Source organism: Miniopterus schreibersii, assembly GCF_964146895.1.
Source record: "Miniopterus schreibersii genome assembly, chromosome: 16".
NCBI lineage: Eukaryota > Metazoa > Chordata > Mammalia > Chiroptera > Miniopteridae > Miniopterus > Miniopterus schreibersii.
This window is the reverse complement of record NC_138116.1, coordinates 24,799,183-24,815,646: the sequence shown is the minus strand read 5'-3', so window position 1 is coordinate 24,815,646 and position 16,464 is coordinate 24,799,183. Positions and strand designations below refer to the sequence as shown.

At 52.1% G+C, this 16,464-nt stretch overlaps 1 protein-coding gene across 1 annotated transcript in view; it reads left to right on the top strand.

Annotated features, from left to right (window-relative positions):
- Window positions 1-16,464, top strand: part of MAP3K14 (mitogen-activated protein kinase kinase kinase 14) — a 40,019-nt gene that overhangs the window by 21,758 nt on the left and 1,797 nt on the right. Inside the window, exons 3-15 of the mRNA XM_081161102.1 lie at window positions 874-943; window positions 2,428-2,638; window positions 2,741-3,355; window positions 4,348-4,485; window positions 9,155-9,284; window positions 9,513-9,644; window positions 10,133-10,237; window positions 11,769-11,932; window positions 12,393-12,543; window positions 13,948-14,322; window positions 14,526-14,632; window positions 15,109-15,253; window positions 16,115-16,215. Coding sequence (XP_081017228.1) covers window positions 874-943; window positions 2,428-2,638; window positions 2,741-3,355; window positions 4,348-4,485; window positions 9,155-9,284; window positions 9,513-9,644; window positions 10,133-10,237; window positions 11,769-11,932; window positions 12,393-12,543; window positions 13,948-14,322; window positions 14,526-14,632; window positions 15,109-15,253; window positions 16,115-16,215 — 2,444 coding nt within the window. The remainder of the gene's footprint in view (window positions 1-873; window positions 944-2,427; window positions 2,639-2,740; window positions 3,356-4,347; window positions 4,486-9,154; window positions 9,285-9,512; window positions 9,645-10,132; window positions 10,238-11,768; window positions 11,933-12,392; window positions 12,544-13,947; window positions 14,323-14,525; window positions 14,633-15,108; window positions 15,254-16,114; window positions 16,216-16,464) is intronic.

Here is a 16,464-nt window from a genome sequence, read left to right as displayed (position 1 = left end):
GCCCTTAGCCTTCCATTGTGACCTTGGGCAGCCTGAGCATCTCTGGAGAGGCCCCAGGCAGGAAAGGCCAGGTCTCCTGGAAAGCCCCTCTGGGGCTTGTTCTCTTCCATCCCAGGGTGGCCCCACCCCAAAGAATGAACACCTGCTCTTGGTCCTGCTGAGCAAGTTGACGGGCCATGGGCTGCTGCAGGGTGAGGCCTGGCCTGGTGCTTTTTGCTTCCACTTACAATACCTCCAAAGGACTTGAAATGATGGCTCCCACCGGAGCCTGAGAAACTCCCTGGAGAGCTGGGTTGGACTGGGAGTCTCCTCTCTCCTCCACCCACCCTCCCTCCAACCCAGGAGGTTTCTTGGGGCAGAGACAGACAGCTGGCGATGACATCTTCCCACATATACACATCCTTCCCCTCATCTCCCACTGCCTTCTGTCTGGTTTTTGAGGAGAGATGAGAGAATAAAAATTGACGTGGAGTAACATAACATAATAATATACACGTAAGCGCACATATACATATATATGTAAATATATAATAGCTTACATTTATTGAGCTGTTATATGTGCCAAGCACTGTGTTGAGGGTTTTGTATAGTTCATTTCACTTAAGCTTCACAGTAAGTGAAATGAGGTGGGCACCCTGTGACCTCATATTATAGGCATGCCCTCTGCTCGTGACCCTTAAACTGGGAGTGTAGGGTGAGACAGTCAGTGAGAGGAGCAGGCGTGGGGAAGGAGGTGAGCCACTGATGCAGAGGGAGGTGGTCTGCAGGGGCGGAGGAGGAGGGGTCTGTAGAGCGCCTCTCTCCTAAGAGCTGAACTCCCTTTCCCCATCTTCTCCCTTCTGCTTGTACAACCCCTTTTCCTTCACTTAAAAGGTGAGAATAGCCAGGAGTTCAGCCCCACCTTTTCGGAACGGATTTTCATCGCTGGGTCGAAACAGTACAGGTAAGGAGGTGAGCCTGAGTGGGACACAGGGAACTGAGCCAGCGTCTTCCCGCCCCCAGCTGCTCGCCCAGGCCGCTCCCCGGTGACCCCTGGCTCCCTCCTTCAGCACCTGCGGCGCAGCCCTTGGAACCCACCCAGGCTTTCCTGGCTGAGCTGCTCTCTCAGCCAAATAAGCTTTTCAAAAGCTTTTCACAGCCTGTGGATGACTGCCTCTGGGTCACATCAGCTTGACATTTTATTTCTGTTCTCCTTGGAGTCCTTGCTGCTCCCCCTCGTTTCCCATCAATAGGGAGGTGCAGGAATAGGAGTCACTTTTTCACTGGTGTGTGACCGTAAGTGCAGGCCCAGAGGGGCTGCTCTAACTGTGGGAGAAACCTGCAGTGTCTTTTCTCCTGTGAGACACACCCGGGAGGGGTGAGGGTTTGGAAATTTGGACAGACTGATAGCTCTGTGGCCCTGTAGGAAGGAGGCCAAGCCAGGCTCAGGCTGTTCCCAGGCTCCCCATCCCCAAAGATGACTTTTGGCAACTGAAAGTTGAACCTGGAAACAACTTCCTCCCCTCCCCTACCACCAGGCGGACTTTTTATCATTGGAATTTGGAAACTGCTACTGATAAAGGTTGTGGGGAAGGCTGCTGCCCTTGAACCCAGAAATGCTCAGTGTTTGGTCAAATTCCATACACTGCCCCCAATGCCTTTTGCCCAGGGGAGAGGGTTTCTGATGGACCCACTTCTATCAGCTGTCTGAGAAGCATGTAGGCCTCTAGCAGCCCCCAGGACTAAGGGGAGTCTGTCCCCTTTGTGGGAGGGTGGCTGAAGCCGTGGTCTGCTCCACAGCTGTTTGGCAGCGGCACTTTGAGAAACTTGTCAGTGCCTTAATACCGGGCAGGGCAAGAGCCAGTGAGATTCACGGTGGTGGGAGCCTCAGGCCATCAGAGAGGCCAGGCTCTCCTAGTCCCCAGTCACCAGCCCAGGCAAGATGTCTTTGTTTCTGTGGCTTCTCACGTTCCCATGACTACCAGGCATCAGAGGTGACCAATCTCGACTGTCCCTTCTTCTGGAGGTGACAGAAACAAACTTGTCAGCTAGAGCTAAGAATGCCCACCATGAAGTATGACCCTCCAAGTCACACGCCACCTTCTGGGACCTCCAGGAACTGTCCACCTTGCAGAGCAGGGAGAGGAGTGTGTGTCCAGAGGAGCATCCTGTCACAATAGTAATATTGTTTATTGGAAGCTTACCTTTGGGGCCGGGCACTGAGGTAGGCTTTTTAAATGGGTGGTTTCCTTAAACCTCTCCATCTGCATGGCAAAAAATACTACACCCATTTTATAAATGAGAAAATTGAGGTTCCTGGGGGTTTAGGAATGTTTCCAAGTTCATACAAGTACCAAGTAAGCTGGGATTTGTCTATGACTCTAACTGCAGTTACCTAAGCAGTTGACTCCTCGTGCTCAAAATGCGTATCTGTCCCCTTTTTGACAGCCAGTCTGAGAGCCTTGACCAAATCCCCAACAATGTGGCCCATGCAACTGAGGGCAAAATGGCCCGCGTGTGTTGGAAGGGGAAGCGTCGCAGCAAAGCCCGGAAGAAACGCAAGAAGAAGAGCTCAAAGTCGCTGGCTCAGGCAGGAGTGGCCTTGGCCAGACCCCTCCCCAGAACCCCTGAGCAGGAGAGCTGCACGGTCCCTGTGCAGGTGAGACCCGCCATCATCCCCAGAACCGGCTCATGGGCCTTTGGGACAGCGCCTGTGCTTTGGCCCTGGCCCTATGTCCTAACACCTGTGCTTTCCCCACAGGAGGACGAGTCCCCACTTGGCACCCCATATATTAGAAGTGCCCCCCAGTTCACCAATCCTCTGAAGGAGCCAGACCTTGGCCAACTCTGTTTTAAGAAACTTGGGGAGGGCCTACGGCCAGCACTGCCTCGATCGGAACTCCACAAACTGATCAGCCCCTTGCAATGTCTAAACCACGTGTGGAAACTCCACCACCCCCAGGATGCAGGCCCCTTGCCCCAGCTTGCTCACCCCTTCCCCTACAACAGACTCCCCCATCCCTTCCCATTCCACCCTCTCCAGCCCTGGAAACCTCATCCCCTAGAGTCCTTCCTGGGCAAATTGGCCTGTGTAGATAGCCATCAGCCCCTGCCTGGCCCTCCCCTGGGCAAACTAGCCTGTATAGACAGTCAGAAGCCCCTGCCTGGCCCACCCCTGGAGCCCAGCTGCCCACTTCGTGGCACTCATGAGAAGTTTTCTGTGGAGGAGTACCTGGTGCACGCTCTGCAAGGCAGCGTAAGCTCCGGCCAGGCCCACAGCCTGGCCAGCCTGGCCAAGACCTGGTCGGCAGGAGGCTCCAGGCCCCAGAAGCCCAGCCCCAAAACTGAGGACAGCGAGGGAGTCCTGCTTACTGAGGTAAGTAATCCCCCAAACACACATGCACATGCCACTACCAGACCACCACCAAGTCCAGGGTCAAGGGCAGCAGCTGGGAATGGGGGGGGGGGGGGACCTGCTATGGCAGAAGGGGCATTGCTGGAAACCTGCCAGACTCACTCTCTAGTTCCCACCCTTTAGGGGGATGGTTTTCTCTCTTTATCAAAATCACTCATGCATGTGATAAAAAAAAAAAAAAATGAAATCATAGCAAATAGCTTATCACTGATGAAAAGTAGTAGTCTCCCATTCAACCTCCAGGCTCACTTTTGTGCCTTTCTAGCTATTTCTATTTTTAGTTCTGGTTGGTTACCTCATTATTGCTGAATTGTGTGTGTGTGTGTGTGTGTGTGTGTGTGAGAGAGAGAGAGAGAGAGACAGAGACAGAGACAGAGAGAATAATACATATGCTCAGAAATAGAAATAAGCAAATACCATCTTCAGAAGCTACCCCATGACCCCCGATGTGAAACATGATTTTGCCCTCCTTCACTACTCCCCTTCTTTCCCCTTCTCCTCTAGTTCTCTAACTAGATGACTTTCAACTTCAAATGACTTTCGCACACTTAAGTTTCTGGGATTTGTCCCATCCATCTTTCATGTTATCCCTCGGCCCCGCCCCCTGTGCTGTCCTTCCCTTTCTACCACCTGTTAGCTCCCGAGTTACATTTTCTCATTGTCAAGGTTGTTAACAGTTCTGTTTCTGTCCCACATCCACAAGTCTGGGGGTTTTTCATCACAAGGGCCAGCTTGCCTCGGGCAGCACATGAGGTCCTCCTTCGCCTTCACTTTATTCCCATGACTCCCTCTCTGGGTCCTGCCCTCCCAACCCCCAGGTCGATGGTGTCTTTGCTTGTGAGGGCTCAGTCCCAGCAAGCCGGCAAGGCCCGCCAGCTAGAGGGCCTTCCTGTTACTCTTTGTCCCTCTGTGGCCCTGGCCACTGAAACTGGCCTCTCTCCTGCCAACTCCAGAAACTGAAGCCGGTGGATTATGAGTACCGGGAGGAGGTCCACTGGGCCACGCACCAGCCCTGCCTGGGTAGAGGCTCCTTCGGAGAGGTACACAGGATGGAGGACAAGCAGACTGGCTTCCAGTGTGCTGTCAAAAAGGTATGCCAAAAATAGTGTCAGAGCTCCAGGGGCTGGAGAGGGAGGCCGGGCAGCCTTTGCACTCCCTCTGCTTTCCTTTAAGGTAGTCACAGGGCGGCGTGGGTCTAACTTGCTAATGGAGCCTGGCTCTCCTAGCTGCACTGGGTCAGTCTCAGTCACCTGTTCCAGCCTAGGACTTGTACTTGGTATGTTTGTACGTGAGAGCGAATCTGAGAGCATGCATGTGGCCTGGGCCACTCCTCGTGCCATGGCCGGGGCAGGTAAACCTAGAAGATGGGTGGATCACCATTACATTCATGTGGGACTGAAACCCCTAACCACATAGTGGGGCCACCCCGCACCTGGCCTAAAGGTAATCCCGACAGCAATAGCCTCTGCCTGAGGCCATGCATGTAGGGAGTCAGATCTGGTTTGACTTTGGGCTCTGCCTCCTGTCGCTTAGGTATAATAGGTCCTGGGAGGTGGACATTATGAGGAAATGAGACTTAGCAAGAGACCCAGGCTTGTCTGACTAGAGTCTGCCTTTGAACCACTTTTCAGGGAGGGTGGGGAGAAGGACTGGTGGTCCTAGGATTTCAGTTAGAGACACAGGTATGATTCAACTCTCCACTCCCTCATCTCACCGATGTTAGAACTGGAGACCAGAGAGTCATGTGCCTTCCCCAAAGCCACACAGCTGGGCCTGGAACTGAGGCCTCCTTCTGTCAAATCACACACAGGCCCACCAGCCTCACATTCACAGACCTGGGAAGTGTCAGCCCTGTTCCCCTTCTGCCACCTCTTCTCCTCCTTCTGGCTCTCAGCTCACCTGGACTGGAAGCCACCTTGTCTGTGGCCCAAGGCCAGCATCCAAGACCTCTAAAGCCAGAAATCAGAAACATGTTTGCGGGCCATTTTCTTGGCCTGTTGGCAAGGTGAAATAAACTAGCTCAGAGATGGACCTTATTTTCAAGCGGCTTTTGTCAAGGATTCTGATCCCCAAATGAAAAGGAACCAAATAGCCAGACCAGGCCCCGTGCAGAGTGGACATCAGCTCTGCCGCTGTCATGGGTGCCTGTGGCTTTAAGGGGTGAAGATTCAGATTGTGATGTTAATGAACCTGACTTCCCTGGCTTGTCCATGGGACAGGGCGTTAGATTCTAGAGTCTGAGCCTCGGGCGATGGGACAAGAGAGGGGACTATCCACAGGTATTACCCCAAACTTCAGACATACTGTGTCAAATAAGCAAGGTCTACCCTCACCAACCCCCACTGACCAAAACATGTGCGGAGTTCTTGCCAGCGTGGGTCACCATCTTCCACTGGGATGCCAAGGCCACGTGCCTGACCCCCTCGGCTGCAGCTCCCTCCCCAGGCCATCGGAGAAGGCTCAGCTGTCCCTCCTGAGAGGGTGTGAAGTGTCCTGGAGATGAATGGCCAGTGCTGGGAGCTTAGTCACTGGGCTTCTCAGCTGTTCGCCTGTTGAGGCTCTCAGAGTCCCAGGCAACAAGGTAAACAACCCTAATATAGCAGAAGAGGACACATACCCCGTTTCTCACCTCCCCGAGGCAGTCAGGACGGCTCCCACCCATCCACTCAGCACTCCTGCTTCTGCTGGAGCCCACCAGAGCACCCACTCTCCGAACTCTCCTGCTGCCCAAGGCCTCAGTGGGGATGGCTTGCTGGCAGCCCACACAGCTGTCCTTGACCAGGCAGACAGCCCTTCCTTTCTCTCCTTTCTCTCGAGGGGAGGGGGTAGGGCAGGCAGCGGGATCCTTTAGGATGTTCATCTGAAAGATCTGAGAATCAGTTCCCTGCTAAGGGAGTAGGATGGGGGTGTCAGGGATCAGAGGTCAGGCTGCACATAGGGTCAGAGCAAGTCTGTGCACCCTCCAGTGCTCCCTGGGGAGGATCCAGTACCTAGCGAGGACAGCACTTCCTTGGTTCTCGTCCTAGAACATCCATGGCCCCAGGTTAGATACTGCTTGGTCATGAGTCCGGGTTTAATGTTTAATGTAGAGTTTTTGGGTTTTGGTTTTTAAGGTTTTGTTTGATCTTACTGTTAATTGCAAATAAATACAGATTTATTATAAAAGAATTCAGATGATAGCCAAAAAGCCACAGCCTCCCTGTTCCCTGGCCCCACTCTCAGAGGCAACTAGTCTTTGACATAAATCTTTTTAGACTTGTTATGCATATAAAAACATGTAGTTCTTTCCTTTATTTAAATGAGATTGTACCCTAGAGATTGTTCTGTACCATGTCTTTTTCATGTGATAGTATATCATGGACAGATTTCCTTACTGGTGCATGGGTATCAGCAGATGAATAGGAACCATGAACTCGCGCGCGCATGTGATAGGTGGATGGATGCGCACACGTTTATGATGGGGAAGGGTTCGTGTCATTAATCAGATTTTCAAAGGAGTCTGTGGCCCAAAGAGAGTTAAGAACCATTCTTTTGAGAACATCTGGCTCAAGCATGGAGTTCTGGGAGCCTCCTTTTGACTCTGCCGCTGATCTGCGATAGCCTGGCCTTGGCCAAGTAAATATCACCTCACGGGCTATTGTAAGATGCAAACCATGATTAGCAAGTGCATAGAACAGTGCCTGGCGTGTGTAAAGTGTGCATTAAATATTAAATATTAAATATTAGTTCTCATTAACGTCATCATCCAAGCCAGCCTTCAGATGAGGACACTGAAGTCCAGAGAGGGGAGGTGGGCCACATGGGCAGCTGGCCTGGGCTCACAGCCTGTGTGTTCTCCCCCACCCGGCTCCCTGGGGACAGCCCTTCCAGCTTGCTCCCCCTGAGCTGGCACAGATTTCTAAAGCATCTTGTGTTTTGAAGAGTCTCCTTCAGCCTCCTTGGGTTAGGTGGGCTGGAATGTCTTTAAAAGTTAAAGCAGAGATTCCCAAACTTTCTTGGTTCATAGCTCTTAATGTCTCAGTAATTTTTTGATGGCCCCCGGGCCAAAACAAGTACCTAACAGTTCCATTTCTTAAGTAATTAGGTCCAATAATGTCTTTATCCTAACAACTTAGTAGCCATTTGAATAAAAATACGTATAAGTTGAAATTTTTTTCTTCTGTTCTTACCATAATTACTAACGGGATGTAGTCATTGTTGGGTACTGCACGACTTCACGAACTTCAAAAGCAGATTCAACACCATCACCTTTGTTTCCTGCTTCACATGTTCCCCCTGAAGCTTGTGTCACGGCAACCCCCAAGAACCTAGTTTCATAAAGATATAGCATCAAAAGGCATGCTATGCGATCTAGTGTTGAAAGTGAACTGTCTCAAACTAGCAGTCTATGCGGTGTCCAGCAACTGTACATCACTGCTGTAACCCTCAAAAGTAAAAATATCCTGACATGCCCTTCTGAGTTCTCTGTGATGCCCCAAGGTGTTTCGGCTAACAGTTTGGGAAGCAGTGAGGTTACAGACGTTTGCTAATACAAGTCCCATTGGTGAATTAGTTCCAACTCAGGTTCAGAGCTGGAAACACTGACAGAGTCAAAGTTCATGCGAGTTGATTAACAAAACCAGATATTCTTTATGTAACCAGAAGAGAGACATTTTCCACTGATAGGCAAACGTCCAAAAACCCCACATCGTCAGAGCTCCTGTTTGCCAAGTCAGCAGGTCTCCAAAGAAAACTGCCAGGACCTGACTGATTTTTTCCAGGCTGGTTTTGCTACCCCTCGCGCCCCCTGGTGGTACTTCTCAAGGCAAACGTGAGCGCCCCACGGAAAGGAGAGCAAGTCCATTTAAGAAGTCTAAGCATTTCTTTTCATAAGCTGCTCTTATCTGAGCTGGAGGGAGGAGGTGGGAAGCTAGCATTTCCTGAGCACCCACTGGTTGCTGGGCCCGGTGCCGGGTATCATCCCTCCAAATCCTCACTCTGCCCAGGAGCAGATGCCCGTTCCCACCTTTCCCTTATGGAAACACATAGCTTAGGGGAACCGATCTACCTTCAGAAGTGGCTGAGCCAGGGCCTCTGCCCAGGATGTTTGTATCCAGGGTCTGTTTCTTCCTGCCACAGCATACGGGTCCCTGCAGAAAGGAGTGGGTGTTCTCAGGCCTGGGAGGGTCCTTGGCCAAACCCCTCCCCAGAAGCCTTTCCTGTGCCCAGATGCTAGGGAAACAGCTGCAAACAGAGTAAACAACAGTGTGCTGTCTACATGGACATTTTAGTCCTCAGAGGAAAAAGACAATCATGAGGTCAGAGGAGTGCTGAGGATTCGGTCGCACTGACAGTCAGAATCTTGGCAGATAAGTCAGAAATCCAGCATCTGAAGAGTAGTTATGGGTGTTGATAAATGAGAGGTCCTGTGTCCTAGAAATTGCCCAGTCATTTGTGCTGGGGTAAAAAAAAAAAATCTGTGTTTGGCAAATTTGAGGGTGGACAGCCTGCCAGGAGCCTGGATAAGAATCGCAAGTTTTTGTGTTTTCGTGCATGTCAGCCCTGCAGAACTTTAATCAAGTCCTGGGAGTTGCCCCTCACCCCAAGGGTACACAGTTTAGTTTCTGAGGGTCCCATAGGTGCACCAGGCCGTCTGGCCTCAGAATTGTCACTGGGAACATCAACGGTCTCTGTGCAGGGAGCACCAGGGGTCCTGGCAGGATGATAGGGAGCCAGCCCTGGTCCCTCACCCTGACTCTCAGCCACCTCTGGGCCTTTCAGGTGCGAGTCGAAATGTTTCGGGCAGAGGAGTTGATGTCATGTGCAGGACTGACTTCACCCAGAATCGTCCCTTTGTATGGAGCAGTGAAGGAAGGTCCTTGGGTCAATATCTTCATGGAACTGCTAGAAGGTAAGGAGCCAGGTCCCACTCTTTCTCCCTCAAAATTCAAAGCCAAGGGTTTCCCCAAGTCTTGCGCGCAGGTTGACCTTGGTCCCCACTCAATCCATTTTTAACCTCTTGACCCTGTGACATTGGCAGGAAAGGCCTGCTTTTCCACCACCTGCCCTTCGAGGGCCCTTGCCCCTGGCTTGGAGGCCTGGAAGAGCCCCATGTAAAGACTGGCCATTCGTCTCCTAGGTGGCTCGCTGGGCCAGCTCATAAAGCAGACGGGCTGTCTGCCGGAGGACCGAGCCCTGTACTACCTGGGCCAGGCCCTGGAAGGGCTGGAATACCTCCATACCCGAAGGATTCTACACGGCGATGTCAAAGGTGAGCCCTGGTCCCCAGCAGGCTTCTTTCTCTCCCCATCCTGCCTGATTTCCTCCCCAATCTGCAGGGGCTCCCTGGTCCTCTCCAGGGGCAGGACCTGAGTAAGGCTGACAGGGCTGTGCCAGTGGGAAAGGGAAGTGTTCTCTAAGCCCTCAGCCTGGCACTATAGTTCCAGTGGGCACCGAGAACTACAGATTGAGCTCCTACACACTGGTGACCACTGGCGGAGGGTGGGGGCAGCAGTGCTAAGTGGCAGCATCCCCAAGAGTAAACTCTGCTCCTGTCCCCTAACTCTTGGAACTCCTACCGGCTGCCTGCCTCGAGCCTGAACTGATACCCTCCTCCCTTCCTCCATGACTAATGAAACTAATCAGAAGCAGCAGCTGCCACATAGGGTCAGCCAGAAAATTGCGTCACTGGAGGTCCAGGCTGGGCTGGGGCCTGACGTGACTCACCTGTTCCTCTTCTTCCCTGGGGTGGCCTGGCAGCTGACAATGTGCTCCTGTCCAATGATGGGAGCCGTGCAGCCCTCTGTGACTTTGGCCATGCTGTGTGCCTTCGACCTGATGGCCTGGGGAATTCCTTGCTCACAGGTAAGCTGCCCCACACTGCCCCTCCCCACGATGACAATGGCCAGTAGCCTTATAAGCGTTAGCCCTGTGCCTTCTCCTGTACCTTTCATAACAGCAATCAGAGACGTGAGCATTTCAAGTCCACCAACATACTGCATTCCCGCAACAACCCTAGAGTAGAATAAGGCTTTTGTTGTCAGGCTTAAATGCAATAATGCATGTCAGCTGCTTGTTTCTGATGTTCCCTTTGCACAGAGAAGAATGGAAAGACTGCATGCCTCACCCTAGGTCCCAGGTCTTCCAGGAGCTCCCATGGCTCTATCGCTCTTGTCTGGCCTCTCTGGGGGAGCTGTGCTCCCAGCCTGTGACCTCAGCCTTCCCCCCCACCTCTGAGAGTACAGTTTCCGGAGGCACAAAGGCCTGGACTATGTAGCTGGAGAAATATCTGGTTTTAACTTATATTTTTCTGATTATGAAAATAATCCACACCCATTGTAAGATATTTTGCAACTACAGAGTTAAGTGGTACAGAAGGGGAGGAAAAAAGGAATTCTCACCATTCCTCTTGCCCAAAAAGATAATCGTGAATATTTTAGATAATTCCTTCCAAGTCTTTTTGGTCTTTTTCTGTACATAGTTAAGGCCATTATAACCCAGTTTTGTGCCCTGCTTTTTTCATTTATAGCATTAAGCATAAAATGGTTTCATTTTGACCACTGGAGAAACCACCTTTTGGAAGTACTTACTTGTAGTTAAAGGACTCTGATGGTGATTCTAAAGATACAGATTGAACATGGACACCTGCCCTCCACTCTAATATAACTTGTTGTTTTCTTATTACAAAAACAATTTTTTTTCCTAATACGTTTGCAAAAGTAGAGCTAAGCAAAAATAAAAACTATACATCACCAGAAAAAAATACTGTTTGCATCTGGTATCAATCCTTCTAGTCTTTTATGCACATAAGTTTTCTTGTTTGTTTGCTTTTTCACTTACTAAAATTTTTTGGAACATGATATCATTAATTTGTCTTCTACAACCTAATTTTCAATGTCTAGGTCCCTCCCATTTTTTTTTTTAAATATACCTTTACTGATTTCAGAGAGAGGAAGGGAAAGGGAGAGAGAAAGAGATGGAAACATCAATAATGAGAGAGTCATTGATTGGCTGCCTCCTGCACACCCCCCACTGGGGATCAAGCCTGAAACCTGGGCATGTGCCCTGTGAATGGAACCCTGATCTCCTGGATCATAGGTCAATGCTCAACCTCTGAGCCATGCCAGCCAGGCCCTTCCCATTTTTAAAAAGCACTTTAAGGATTTAGTCCAAAGGGCAGAGTGCACATTTGAATGATGTATTCTTTGTACCAGTCCCCAGCAGAACCCCTGACCTAGCTCCTCCCCAGCAGGTTTGATATGGAGGCTTTATCTATTTAAAAGCTCTTTAACAAAGACAAATTTAAGGCATCTCAGGAATGGACTGGGTGATCACTGCCGGAGCTCTTGCCTATCAGAGGTCTCAGGTGACTTTCCTGTCTCCCTCACCTCCTCAGGGGACTACATCCCTGGCACAGAGACCCACATGGCTCCTGAGGTAGTGATGGGCAAGCCCTGTGATGCCAAGGTGGACGTGTGGAGCAGCTGCTGCATGATGCTGCATATGCTCAACGGCTGCCACCCTTGGACTCAGTACTTCCGAGGACCGCTTTGCCTCAAGGTCAGTGTCAGCACCTGAGACAGCTGGGCCGCAGGGCCCTGGCTGTAGGCTTGAGGTGGCCTTGCATTTTGGCTGCTCTTCAGTGGTAGATGGGAGCAAGGAACAGGAAGAAGTCTCATCATAAATATGGGATCCTGACTAAAGTATGTGTCCCCCAAATCTGAAGGTTCCTGGCAGGTCAGAGCTCTCCTACGTCCACACCCTGGGCAACTTCTGCCTGCCTCCGAACAGGCCGGGCCTGGAGGTCATGGCGTCTTGCTGCCTGGTTCTGACCTGTCCTATCTGACCCCTTTTTTCCCTTTTCTTGGAAAAGTCTCAGCCCTCACTCTACTCCAGGCCGCTCCAGTCATGACCAACCCCAGCACATCAGGGTGGGGTGAGTGGGGAGAAGCAAGAACAGAAAGCTGGGTGCTTGGATATGAGGGGAGGCAGGCCTCACATGTTGCTTTTTGACCCCCAGATTGCCAGCGAGCCTCCGCCTGTGAGGGAGATCCCACCTTCCTGCGCCCCTCTCACAGCCCAGGCCATTGAGGAGGGGCTGAGGAAAGAGCCTGACCACCGAGCATCTGCAATAGAGCTGTGGGGGAAGGTCAGCCTGGCGCTGCAGCATGGTAAGAGCCCTGAGCTGGCTGGAGGGACAAGAGAGGCTGTGGGGTAGTGTAGTGGTCAGGAGCAAGGTACTCAACCTGCGAGAGCCTTGGCTTTCCCACGTAGAGCATTTGAGTGGGGAAAATCCAAAAGTTAGTAGCACTAGGTACTGGTGGGGATGTGGGACAGGAGCTCTTAGGCTCTGCTGAGGGCACCTGGTAGCACTTGGGCAGACATCTACAGACCCGTGAGCCACACTCCACTCGGGGGTATGCCGCCAAAGGAATTCTCACCAGATCCCTAAGGGGACACTCTGAGGACACATACTGCAGCATCATTTGTGGGAGAGGAGTTGGGTGCAGTCGGGTGTCCCTCCCTGGGAGAGGGGAGAGGCCAAAGGTCGGGGATGCTCCACGGAGCACCACACAGCAGTTAAGACAATTCCATGTTCACAGAGAAACTTGGTTGGTTAAAACCGTAGTACTGGGTGAAAGACCAACAGAGAGGCTAAAGCACGATGCCTTTTTCATAAATTAAAATATCGATAAATAAAAACAAACACTTTGTAAGAACAAGACCAAACCCAAAATCACGCATTAAATGTAATGGAATGTTCCGGGGTTGGGGGACGGGGCAGGGGAAAGGCAGTGGTTATGGAAATGAGAGGGAGTAAAGCCCTGGCCGGTTTGGCTCAGTGGTCAGAGCATCAGCCCACAGACGGAAGGGTCCCGGGTTCGATTCCGGCCAAGGGCACGTACCTGGTTGCAGGCTCAATCCCCAGCCCTGGTCGGGGTGCATGCAGGAGGCAACCAATTGTGTTTCTCTCTCTCTCTGTCTCTCCCTCCCTTCCACTCTGAAAAGCAATGGAAAAAATATCCTCAGTTGAGGATAAAAAAAGAGGGGGTAAATAAAACAGGAGAGGGACCTTGCATAGCCCCTGACCCCAAACATAGACAGACATTGTAAGGATGGCCTGGGGGCGGAACTGCGCCCCCAACCCCAACCCCAACTCCAGAGAAATGGTGCCTGGGGAAGCCTGGCTGGAAAGAAAGGAGTAAGAGAGACAGAGGGCCAGGGAGGCCAGTTGAGCTGGGAACTCTTGAGTTGGTGTTAACCCAGAACGGTTTTCAAATCTTCTCTTGACTGTTAATATTAATAAAGTCCTTCTCTTGAGCCAATTCGGTCACTTTTAAATCCGCTACTGTTACCTAGGAGGAAAACGGAATAAAACCCAGAAATAGTCTTATTCCCATTATAGGAGGCTACCTAATGGAAGAGGCCTCCTCTGGAGACCACACGCTGCCCTCCTAAAGTGTTTCCCTTAGTGAGGCAAGAGCCCTCCCTCCCTGCTCAGGAAAGGCCACCTGGCCTGGCCTAGAATGTGCTGGCTTGTGTCCACTTCACCACGTGTGCTCTCTGTTTTATAGTGGGAGGTCTGAAGAGCCCTTGGAGGGGAGAGTATAAAGAGCCAAGACATCTGCCGTCACACCAAGCCCATCCACCGCCAAGCCCGGCCCACTCTCACCAGATCCTTCAAGCCCAGCCGAGGGAGCTCTCACCAGGGACCCCAGGGACCCAGCCAGCTGAGGACACAACAGGCGGGGCCCCCAAGCTCCAACCTCCTCTACCTCCAGATCCCCCAGAGCGAAACAAGTGTCCAAGCCTGAACTGGGCCAAGGAGGAGTCTGGGATGTGGGAACCCTTGCCTCTGTCCTCCCTGGACCCAGCCCCCACCAAAAACCCCAGCTCACCAGAGCGGAAGGCGACCTTCCCGGAGCAGGAACTGCAGCAGCTGGAAATAGGTATGGGTGCTGTGGCCTCTGGATCCCTGGGCTCAAGCCTGGGCCCCACCACAGCCTTGGATTCCTCCTCTTTCCAGCCAGTGTGGGTTCTCTTCCAGCCCCTTCCCCATAGATCAGCTCCTACAGTCTGTGCAGGAACACCCCTGACAGCACAGGCGGACCCCTCCCAGTCTTCCACAGCCATCTTCTGCTTCTTTCTGCAGAATTATTTCTGAATAGTCTGTCCCAGCCATTTTCTCTGGAGGAACAGGAGCAAATTCTCTCGTGCCTCAGCATCGACAGCCTCTCCCTGTCAGATGACAGTGAAAAGGTGAGTCAGCAGTGGACTAGGCGCCAGGGCACAGAGCAGGTGGCTTTGTGTCCAGTTGGTGAATGGGCTGTGTGCAACTAGTGGGTAAAGAAAGAGAGGGTGATGGGATCACCCCTTCCTTCCTGGGGGGGTCTCACTGGGGCAGGGGGTCTTGGTTTCTCAGAGTGAAACAGTCCATCTCCAGCACAGCTGGGCATTAGGGAATGGTTTGGCTACTGGGGATGGTGGGGAAGGAGGCTTGGGTCTTGGTCCCCATAAAAATACTCCTCACCCTCTTCCAGCACAGGGGCCCCTCATAACCTCAGCCCCCTCCTTAGCCCCTAAAGTGCCCAGTGGAGCCATGCGCCAGCCTAGGACAAGAGCAGTTGCTCACCACAGGGGAGGGCCCAGGGCCCCTTTGCCCCAAAGCAGACCAAGACCAGAGATGATGCCCTAAACCCAGCGCCCTGAGTCTGTGCCCACCCTTGTTGTTTCAGAACCCGTCAAAGGCCTCTCAGAGCTCACGGGACACCCTGAGTTCTGGCGTGCACTCATGGGGCAGCCAGGCCGAGGCTTGCAGCTCCAGCTGGAACATGGTGCTGGCCCGGGGACGGCCCACTGACACGCCAAGCTATTTCAACGGTACAGCCCAACACCCACCTACTCAGCAGCCCCAGCACCTGATCCACCTGGGACTAGGGAGCCTGAAAGGTTTCTGTCTCCCTTCCCCTGGCACATGGAGAAGGGAGAGGAAGGCACCTGGCACCCAGAACTTGAAGTATTTGGCCATTTAGTCAGTTTATAGCAAAGGCCCTGATCACCCTTTCCTGGTGGGGCAGAGGGACCATTGCCCCTCGTGGGCTGCTGATGGAGTCTCAGAAGTCAAGAGTCAAGAGTCTTGGCCTAGAGTCAGGAAGCTGATTAGTGAATGTCTTCTGAAGGGAAGAGGAAGAACAGGACCCCATGAGCATTGAAATCAAGAGCTCAGCAACAAGTGTGCTGGGACCCTTCTCTGGGATTTGAAGTCAGAATTGGAGAAAGAACACATATAGAACTTAGTTTTCACGGTTGGCTGCATACGTTATGTTGTGATTTCAGTAGAATGAGGGTTTCATCAGCTCACAGTTCCCTGGCTGGCCCTCCCCAGGGCCAGTGTGACTCATGGCATCAAGCCCACACTGCCTGGCCAGAGGTCTCTCCAGCTCAGGGAACATTACAGTCTAAGTTGCCTGTAGTCTAATTTAAGAATCTTTGTTTCCAGTTCCTTTCTGCTTTGCATGCATGCTGGACTACTACTTCCCCATAGAAGCCAATCTTAGCTCTTTGCTTTGTGCAGACCAGATTCTGGAGATGACAGAAAATGGCCAGGAAAACCTAGCAGGTGTATAACCTTAGGGCCAGTCATCTGTGCAGCTTCCTCATAGCCAACCTGCTTCCCTCTACTTAGGGCTCCTTAGGGAGCCAACAGCCGCTTTCCTGACTCACACCTTGCTTGCCTTCTAGGTGTGAAAGTCCAAATACAGTCTCTCAATGGTGAACACCTGCACATCCGGGAGTTCCACCGAGTCAAGGTGGGAGACATCGCAACTGGCATCAGCAGCCAGGTAAGGGGCAGGTACACGCTTAGGGGCAGAGTTCCAGAAGCCAGTGCATCTGGCCCAGCCCTCCTAGGGAAAAGCTTCTGAATAAGTAGAAATGGCCCTGTAGAGAATAGTTGGCCTTGGCTGTCCCCCGGGGTCTCAGGATAAGACTGACAGTGGTGATTGAGGGGTTCTCAGGACCCACACTTGTACCAGGTGAAAGGCTGGTAGTAGTGCCCTCAGGGCTGACTGCTTCACTGGAGGGAGGCAGCT